Below are 10,198 nucleotides of genomic sequence, written 5' to 3'. Positions count from 1 at the left end.
GAGACCAAGGGACAGCAGTTTCCCAGTCAAACTGAAATGACTTCTCTGGGTAAGAGCTGAAGATTCCATGTCTGCCCTATCCTGGAGCCTGGTAGGCAGGGCCCTTCCTAAAGGTGTTGTTGCCACCCATACCTTCCCACCGAGAGTCAGGATAGACTTGTCCTGTGTTGAAAATCATGGCACCCTTCTCAGACAACTGCATCTGTTAATAAAATTCCTTCCGAGGGGAGAGACATCTGCACATCAGCCCCTTCCCCTAAGGTCCCAAGAACAAACCAAAGCTCCATTCAGCCACAGTGCACGCTGGCAAAGCAGTGAGTTTATTGGGTTTCCTTACAGAGCATAGCTGAGGATTTCTCCCAAGGGTGTGGGTGCTCCTTCCCCGACAGGCTGCAGCTGGAAAGCCTTGCCTAGCAAAGATTAAGGCTTCCTCACAGCCTCAAAGATGGAGCCTCCTTCCCTAGTCTTCAAGGCAAGACCTAAAGCCTCTATCCCCTCCCCGGAGCCATATGCAATTAAGGCAGCATTGCCTGCAACAGGTAGGGACAGGCTGTGTTCCAAGGGTCCTAGGGTCGTACCTAGGACCTCCATGAGGGACTGTAAGCAGTCAACAAGCCCAGCTGGGATTGTCCCTTTGCAAGCGAGTACAGCTGAACTCCCCCAAATTGCGGTTGCTTGGCTCAGAGGACAGTCTCACATGTACCACAGTGTCCGTGTATATGTGTATATCTGTGTGTGAGGTATGTGTGGGGTGCCTGTATACAGGAAGATCTGGGTGTTCTGCTCCATCCCTCTGTTTTACTTCCTTGAGCCAGGATCTCTGAACCTGGAAGTAGGCTGGAGTCCATGAAGTCCCTAAGATTCTCCAGTCTCTACTCCCCACGGAGCTGAGGTTCTAGGTCTAAGCACAACCACGTGTGGCTTTTTACTCAGGTGCTAAATATTGACCTCAAGTCTTCATGCTTACTGAGCACTGTTACTCTCTGAGCCATCCTGTTAGCCCCAAACTGTGCCTTTAAAGGAGTCTGAAAGCAATACGGTGGCAGACGGTACAAGGTGTTGGCAGACGGTACAAGGTGTTGGCAGAAGTGTGCCTCCACGTTCCGCCTGTGGCCGCTCCCATGGATGGGGGGCATTGCCCTCCAGATTTAACATCCACACCTCCCTCGGCCGTGGTAGAACCCACAAGCATCTCAGGGCCAACATCTGGCCAGTGCAGCCATCCCTGGACACTTTCTTACTCCCCTTCAGGAAAGAGTTGCCCTAAGACACCAGTAGAGAGAAACAAAGACACTCTGGGACCAGTAGCATGAAGCACATTTATTGGAGGGTTGTAGCCCCTCAGAGCCCAGCCCAGGGTGGAGGCTCAAGCCAGCCTCTTGCTTATTCGTTCATAGGTCACACCCCCACTGGTGAAGATCTGAAAGAAGCAACCAGAACAGAGAACGTCAGTGCTACTCCCCTAGACGGTGGCCCTGAGGTGATCGTGGGGTGCAGGGGAAGCAAGGTCAGCCACCATTGCTATTCCTGGGTGGATGTGAGGCAGGTGCACTGCCTTCTGGGGCTTAGATTTCCTGTCAGTTACAGGAGTCGCTGCAGAGAAAATGCTGACCAGGAGCAAGCGTGATGGGCTGCAGGAATGTCAGCCTCTATCCTGACACACACACACACACACACACACACACACACACACACACACACTTTGACTACTGCATGCCAAGTCCTCTTCACAATAGTCCATCTATAGTTCCCAAGAGCCCCAGGAAGCTACTCCCATTATGCAGAGGAGCAAACTGAGGGTTGATTCAGCCTGTGAAGATGAAGCCTTGTGGACACAAAGTTTCACGTGTCCTACCCTCAGCTCTCTCTGCACACCTCAGGCCCGGGAACACTGCTTTGGAGGTCAGGACCCACTGGCTGGCATTTCATTCAAAACTCCCATTAAATCTTCCAACGGGCCAGTGTTCATCCAGAGCAGATGATACTTTTATTCTTTGTGTGTGTGTGTGTCGGGGGGGGGGGGTGCCTGTGCCACAGTTTGCACGCGGGGGTGAGGAGACAACTTGGGGGAGTTAGTTCTCTCCGTCCATCACGTGGGTGGCAGGAATCGCACTTAGATGGTCAGACTTTGTAGCAAGCAATTTACCCTTTGGCTCACCTTTGTTTTAACAGTGCTACGTCTATTTTCCAATTCTTATTGTATCAGTTCAATAGTGTTGATTTTGGCAGTACCAAGGGTTGAACCTAGAACCTCATTCAGGTAGGCATGCAATTTCCACGAAAATATATGCCTGGCTGTGCAAGTGTGTGTGTGTGTGTGTGTGTGTGTGTGTGTGTGTGTGTGTGTGCACGCGTGCATTTTGAGGGATCAGTGTCTCACTCTAGTCCAGGCTGACCTGGAACTCAGGATCCTTCTGGCCTGTAGAGTGTAGAGATCACAGGCATTTGCCACCATGATCAGATGTATTTTAATTCTATGAGAAAGAAACATGGCAGGCTGGCAGAGAGACCCACTGGTCTTTGAGAAAAGGCTGAGAACTTCCTCTAGAAATCAGCTGACACATTCTGCCTCTACAGTGTACTAGCTGCGTGACCTCAGGCAGGTTGCGTGCCGTCTCTGAGCCCCATAAAGCACCTTTTTAAAACAGAAATAATATGAGGTTAGAGAGATGGCTTAGCTGTTGGGAGCACTGACTGCTCTTCTAGAGGGCCCAGGTTCAATTCCCAGCACCCACATGGCAGCTCACAACTGTCTGTAACTTCAAGATCTGACATTCACACATAGACATGCATGCAGACAAAACTCTAATACACATAAAATAAAAACTAAATAAATGATAAAATGGAATTAATAGGAAACTCTGCAAACTCACCTCTACCAGCTTGTCACCCACGATCTCTGAGGTCTGGTGAAAGTTGGGCAAGTCTACCACCACCTTCCCGTTCTCCAGCTTCAGAGTAGCCTGGAAGAGAGACAGGGCACTGAACACAAAGCCTCTCAGCACAGCCTAACAAGTCTTTAGGCATCACTTAGGTTATTTTAAAAATAGCACGTGGGCCAGGTGGTGATGATGCATGCCTTTAATCCCAGCACTAAGGCAGCAGAGGCAGTTGGGTCTATGTGAGTTCAAGGCCAGCCTGGTCTACAGCATGAGTTCCAGAACAGCTAGGACTATTAACAGAGAAACCCTGTCTCGAAAAATAAAAAAAAAATAGAAAATAAATAAATAATATATGTAGGACTGATTCAGTTGGCAGAGTGCTTTCCTACCACACACAGAGGTCTCAAAAACAAAGGGAAAGGAGAAAATAGCTGGTGAGATGGCTCAGTGGGCAAAGGGGCTAGAGTGTGGATCCTCAGCACTCATACATGACAGCGTATGCTGACAGCTGCATCCCCATACCACACCCCCCTCACTGGGGGACAGAGACAGGCAGAGCCCAAGGGCCTACTGGTCAGCCAGTCGAGCAGGATTGCAAAGCACCAGGCTCAGCGAGAGATCCTGCCTCAAAAAGCAAGGTGGAGAGTGTTAAAGAGAATAGAACCCTGATACGAACCTCTGGTTTTCATACACACATGCACAGCCGAGTATACATACATGTATATGTGCATACACAATAGATAGATAGATAGATAGATAGATAGATAGATAGATAGATAGATAGAGATAGATTAGATAGATGATAGGTAGATAGATAGATAGATAAGTAGGTAGATAGATAGATAGATAGATGATAGGTAGATAGATAGATAGATAATGATAGATAGATTAGATAGATAGATGATAGATAGATGACAGACAGATGATAGATAGATAGATAGATAGATAGATAGATAGATAGATAGATAGACAGACAGATAGAACAACTATTCAGTAAATATCTGAAGTGAATTATGTTAAATATTCAGCAAATATTAGGTTTTCTTTCTTCCTTCCTTCCTTTCTTCCTCTCTTTCTTTCTTTCTTTCTTTCTTTCTTTCTTTCTTCCTTTCTTTCTTTCGTCCTTTCTTTCTTTTTTAGGATGGGGCCAGTATTGAGACAGGGTTTTTCTGTTATAGCTCTGGCTTTCCTATAACTCACTCTGTAGATCAGACTGGCCTCGAACTCACAGAGATCTGCTTGCCTCTGCCTCCCAAGTCCTAGGATGAAAGGCATGCACCACTACTCCCCGGCTAGCTTTTTCTTTTTGAGAAGAGGTCTCACTAGGCATAGGCAGCCTTGGCTGGCTCAGAACTCACAGAGACAGCCCGCTTCTGCCTCCTAAGTGCTGTAACTTGCACCATGCACCATGCTCAGAAAATAGACTATTTTTTGTTTTTTGAGTTCTGAGGTTGTTTGTCTGAGACAGCATCTTTCTATGTAGCCTTCGCTGATCTGGAACTCACAGAGAACCTCTTGTCTCTGCCACCTGAGTGCTGGGATTAATGACGTGTACCCCACCAGCACATCAGCTATTTGTATCTCTGTGTTGGGTTCCTAACTAATGACAGCCATTACCCAGCAGAAGCATTAAAAACACAAGAAAGAAAGTTTTTTACACAGAAGGCTAAGCTATAAACAGAAGCCTCAGCCTGAGGAGCGGAGAGGCCATATCTGAAATGGAGAAACTGGTCTTTAGCCTGGGAAGACAGGAAAGGGCAGTCAGGGGCCTCTCACCTTGAACTTCTTGCCTCCCACGGTCTGAATTTCACTTTCTTTGCCAATGGTGAACTTGTTGGTCATGATGTTGGTCCCAGAGTAAGACTGGATCCAGGTGAAGTCCTGTCCATTCTGCTGGATCTCTGTGGTGATCTTTAGGTTCCGTGCCTTTGTAGTCACGTCTTCTGAAACACCTGTGCCCCGCCACAAGCAAAGAGTTCACATAGGATCTACTTATCACCCTGATTTGGAGAGAGAGGTTTCCTTCCCAGAGGCAGGCAAGTCTGCAGGACCAATAGAGTGTCTGAGACATAGATAGCCGATGGTTCAAATCCCAACTCTGCCCTGAGACCTGTGGCTTGAGCAGGTCACTACCCCACTGCTTTCCTTTACAAAATGATGACAGTAAGGTCTGACCCTTGGAGCTGTTGTGAGAGCTGAATCCAATGTGGTTGTGTCTCTCACAGCCCCTCACAACTACTTGGTATTCTTCAATAACAGCAAATCTTGAGGAGATGGCTCAGCAGTTACGAGCACGTGTGGCTTTTCTTGTCAAACCTGGTTTTTATATTACCTCCCTGGTCATCTCTCCCTGGCAGGATATAGTGACAGCTCTCAAGAGAGGGTCCTGGGTGTTAATGACCTCTGTCACTGACTTAGGTCGATCATGCCGAGGTGCCACGTCAAGAATATTGGGACAACCTTTGCGTGTAGCACATGTTCAATAAGTTTGAGTGGGGCTAGGAATGTGTCTCAGTTGACACAGCGATTGCCTCGCATACATGAAACCTCAGGTTTGATCCCCAGGACTACATAAAATAAGCATGCACATGCCTGTAATCCTGGCACTTAGAAAGAGAGGCAGAAGGTGCAGAATTTCAAAGTCATCCTCAGTTACAAAGTGATTTTGAGGCCAGCTTGGGCTACATGAGACCCTGTCTCTAGTAACAACAACAAACATTTGAATAACTAAAGATCAAATCTCTGCTTCACCAATCACAACTCTGTGACTTGGAATATTAACGTAACTTGGTTGAGCCTCAAGTTCAAAATGGAGATAAGAAGGTACTAGAAATACTAAGATTCTAAGCCTTTTAAAAAAATTAAACAATGTCTAACAGCTTCAATATTCTTAGAGACAGGACAGAATGCTCTGCAAAAGTGTGGATGGATGGATGGACGGGTGAATGGATGGATGGATGGATGGATGGATGGATGGATGGATGGATGGATAAATGGATGGATGGATGGAATTCTATCCCACTCTTCCCCAAAGGCTTGGGTTCAAGCAGCCAGCCCCAGGAAAGAGATACGAAGAAACTCACCCAGGCCCTTCATGAACTCGTCATAGTTCTTCTCACTCTCAAATTCAAATTTGCCACTGAAAGCCATGATGCTGGGAGAGAGCTGGCCGCAGAGAGCAGTGAGCTGAGGAAGAAGGTTGGTACTGAGGAGTCTGGAGTCTCCGTTTATAAATGCTCCCAACTGCCAAGGTTCAGCCCCAAAGTCACCCCACTCCTCAGACCTGCCCCTAATTAGGAGGTGTTTGCTGTTTTATGATGTGGGCAGGAGGTGGAGGAGCAGAACCCAAAGGTTATTCACCCAGGAAAAACCACCTGCAATCCCACTGCTTCTCAGCAAGGTTAGGGTCAGGACTGCCATAGAGCGTGGTCATTCACCTCTCTGCTCATCCCACCCTCCACGCATCCCTGCCCTGCCCTTTCCTCATCCTGCTTTCACTTGTTCTTCCATTCACCAAGCACTGCATTGCTCTGGATGTCGTGACCCAGAAGAACGAGGCGTGCATCTTTTCCATGGAGCACCCAGGCCAACCTAGACCCAAAGCATTTATGGGCAGTGTGTGAGCTCGATGTGATCTGTGCCTCTTTACACGTGGAAGTCCCAGGCTTTGGGGTGACAGCTGCCTGCTTTGCTTATTGGTTAGCTTCTTGGGCCACACAGGGATAGCAATGCAAAGTAGCTACAAAGGCCCTCACCAGCATCTTCATCATCAGCATCCTCATCATCAGCATCTTCGTCATTCCTGCTGTTGAATATCGGCTGGGCATTGGGACTCCATCAATAGCCCTAGTACTTGAGAGGCTGAGGCAGGAGGATTGCCATAAGACCAAGGACAGCATGGACTGCAGAACAAGGTCCTGTTTCAGAAACAAACCAAAAGCGAACAAATAAAAACTCCCCTTTTCTGGGGTCTCCTCTCTATAAGCCCCCATCATTTCTGTTCAAAGCAGAATTAGCCACAGTTGCCGACTCCCAAACTCGAGACTGATTTCTCTTTCTTTTGTGTCTCTCTCTGTCTCCTCCCCCATACCACCCCTCTTTTTCACACCACCATAACCCCCCCTTTTTTTTGAGACAGGGTTTCTCAGTGCAGCCTTGGCTGTCCTGGAACTTGTTCTGTAGACCAGGCTGGCCTCAAACTCACAGATCTCCCTTTCTTTTGAGTTTGTGTTTGTTCCTATATGCCCCGTGTGTGTGTGTGTGTGTGTGTGTGAGAGAGAGAGAGAGAGAGAGAGAGAGAGAGAGAGCAGGTCAGAAGGTAATTTTCAGAAATGGGTTCTCTGTCTCCATCATGTGGGGCACAGAGATTGAGTTCTGGTGAAGCCTGGCAGCAAGTGCCTTTCTCTGTTGAGCCATCTTACGGACCGCAGTACTTTCTAAATTGATAAAAGTCAGCTCTGCCACACACTTCAGTCTCCAATCCTAGAAACTGGACAATGAGTTTTTCCTCTCTCTCTCTCTTTCTCTCTCTCTCTCTCTCTCTCTCTCTCTCTCTTCTCTCTTCTCTCTTCTCTTTTCTCTCTTTCTCCCTTTTTGAGACAGAGTCTCAAGTAGGACAGATAGGCCTCAAACTCCCTGTGAAGTCTAGGAGAACCTTAAACTCCTGATCCTCCTGCCTTACCCTCCCAAGAAGTGGAACTTCAGGCAAGCGCCAATACATTTGATGTTTATTATCACCTTAAATTGCTCAGTGGTAGAGAGCTTGCCTAGCATGGGCATGATCTTGGGATCTATCCACAGCACCACACTCAGTAGTCTATGTTCTAGTCTATGTTAATTTACTTTCTACCTGGATCTTTGGGTTATTTCCAGTTCTTTTCTGCTATAATTAATCAATTATTCCTGACATCTCTCTGGTGTGTATATATCTCAGATAATGAGCAGGACTATCTGCTAAGGATGGATTCCTAAGCAAGAAAGAGGCCCTGTGACTGGGGAAAAAGTCACACGGGCTTCCAAGGGAGACAATAGAGCAACATGGGAGGGAGAAATACTGGGATTAAAGGGTACAGTGGGGAGGAGGATGAAAGGGATGAGGGGAGAGCTGGGGGAGAGGTGGGGAAAACCAATCAAACTGAGATACATATGAACACTCCATATGTTGCACAGGACCCTTATTGTTTTTGTACAACAAATAGAAAAAAATAAAGGGCTAGATTACTAAACATAATATTCCCGGAAGAAACAAGTCTGAGACAAGGTACCACTATGTAGATTAGGCTTGAACTCAGAGATTTGCCTACCTCTGACTCCCGGGACTGGGCTTAGAGGTATATGCCACCACACCACACACAAAAAAAGGTCTTATATTTAAAATATATTTCAAAGGGCGTTGTGGTGTGTGCTTGTAATCTTAGTACTTGGGACTAAGATCTGAGACTGAGGCAGGAGGTTTATCCAGAATTCCAGGACAGTTGGTGCTACAGAGTGAGACACTGCCTTAGAAAAATAATAATAATTCATTAATTTAAGAAATAGTAAAATAGGGCCACCAAGCCTGATAGCCTGAGTTCAATCCCCAGGACCCTCCTGATAGGAAGAGAGAACGAACGCCAGCAAAGTTGCCCTTTGACACACATGTGCTGTGGCATGGGTCCACACACACACACACACACACACACACACACACACACACACACAATAAGTAAGTACAAGATAATGATTTTTTTAAAGAATAATAAAGTATTTATAGCTATCGCTGCCATTCAGAAAGGCTAGAATGGTTTACATTTTCTCCCACAGCCATGTGAGAATTTCTCCTCCAGAGTAATAATAATGAAGAAATAACAATGACAGTAATAGCTAATAGGTCTGGGGCCTTTCTGGTTGACCTCATTCATTGATTCTTCCCAAACAAGTGTGTGAAGTTGCAAACCAACATTCAGAGCAGCGGTGCCGGAAGACCTGGGTGAGAAGCCAGCAGGACAGACCTATGGCCTCTCTGGCCCCCACTTAGCTCCCGCCCCACCAACTTCTCCCAAACTGCTGCTCAGCCGCCAAGGACAGGATGGGAGTGGTGAGGGGTGGAAAGGACCGAGTTGGCACTCGGGTGCCTGACTCAGCTCTACCCTCTTCCCATGATGCATCTGACCCACCCCTTCCATCCACCCACACCCGTCTCTTTTCTCTTATTGTGGGGTTCATCCGCTTGAACATTCAGCCTCCCAGGAAGGGTAAATGAACTCCAACCGCAGGTTTTATGGGGCCATTGAACCAGTGGTGCAAATATACCCCCGTGGAGATAAGAACGAGTCGAAGGCTACTCCTTTTGGACACCCCAACTTCCCACCTGGACTCTGGCTGTGTCTCAGACAGCCACCGTTTCCTGAGAATATGCAGAGTAAGGAGTGGGGACCTGGGTACTCGGGTCCCTGATCGAAGAGGAGTCCTGGGCTTCCTTCTGCGCTCCTTATCCACATCCTCACATGGATGTAAACTGTATTTACCAATTAAGTCACTCAGTTTCCTGAGCCCTGGGTTCTGTGTGAGGGAATACTGAAACAGCAGACAGTGTCTAGCAGTTTATCCCTCTTCACCCCCACTCCCACTTTATCCCTAACTTTTAGCTTACTTCCCCGTCAGGCCCTAGAACAAACCATTTTCTCCCTCAAGATTTCTCCTTTTTCTTTTTTGGGGAAGGGGAATTGTGGGGAAGAGATCTCATGTAGTCTAGGCTAGCCTCAATCTACCTGAAGATGACCTTGAACTTCTTCTGTCTCCACCTCCCCAGCGCTGGGGTTCCAAGCAGGAGCCACAACACTCAGACTGGTGCTGGGATTGAACTCATAGCTTCATGCACCCTTGGCAACACACACTCTACCAGTTGAGCTACTTCCCCAGCTCAAGAAGCTCAGGGGGGCTCTGAATAGCTCAGCTGTCCTTCCTTTTAGCAGAGCTGAGCCCACTCTCCTTGCTCATAACAACTGATGTGGATCAAACCTCATCTTCCTAGTGAACTGCCAACCACATTCCAACCAGCTGGGGCCACCCTGATCAACAGGGTGGAGAGACACAGACTGAGCCCAAAACAGCCTGGAACTGACTACGTAGCCCAGTATTATGGTTTGAGTCTAGAATGTCCCCAACACACTCCCTTTTTATAATGTTTTTATTTAACCTTTGAGAATTTTATACAATAAATTTCAATTGTATTTTTCCCTCTCCAATACTCCCAGATCCCCCCCCCCCCTTACTTCCCTGCTCACTCGGACACATGTCCTTTCTCTCTCTTAAAGCAAAACAAATACACACCAAAA

General features: G+C 47.3%; 1 protein-coding gene across 1 annotated transcript; it reads right to left on the bottom strand.

Annotated features, from left to right (window-relative positions):
• Positions 1 to 1,300: 1,300 nt before the first annotated feature.
• Positions 1,301 to 6,122, bottom strand: Fabp6 (fatty acid binding protein 6). The gene is made up of 4 exons (XM_048435871.3): positions 5,966 to 6,122; positions 4,659 to 4,834; positions 2,874 to 2,963; positions 1,301 to 1,420 (listed from the first exon to the last, which is right to left on the bottom strand). The coding sequence occupies exons 1-4, from the start codon at positions 6,030 to 6,032 to the stop codon at positions 1,367 to 1,369; spliced, it is 387 nt and encodes a 128-aa protein (XP_048291828.2). The 5' UTR covers positions 6,033 to 6,122; the 3' UTR covers positions 1,301 to 1,366.
• Between the last annotated feature and the right edge of the window lie 4,076 nt (positions 6,123 to 10,198).

Source organism: Myodes glareolus, chromosome 9, assembly GCF_982192425.1.
Source record: "Myodes glareolus chromosome 9, mMyoGla1.1, whole genome shotgun sequence".
NCBI classification, from domain to species: domain Eukaryota; kingdom Metazoa; phylum Chordata; class Mammalia; order Rodentia; family Cricetidae; genus Myodes; species Myodes glareolus.
This window is presented reverse-complemented; position numbering and strand designations above follow the sequence as displayed.

Excerpts from the sequence above, each read along its gene's own strand:
- Fabp6 (XM_048435871.3), bottom strand. The coding sequence starts at position 6,032 with ATGGCTTTCAGTGGCAAATTTGAATTTGAGAGTGAGAAGAACTATGAC. Across the intron at positions 4,835-5,965 it reads CGAGTTCATGAAGGGCCTGG|GTGTTTCAGAAGACGTGACT; the intron begins GTGAGTTTCTTC and ends GGCGGGGCACAG. Across the intron at positions 1,421-2,873 it reads TGGGTGACAAGCTGGTAGAG|ATCTTCACCAGTGGGGGTGT; the intron begins GTGAGTTTGCAG and ends TGCTTCTTTCAG.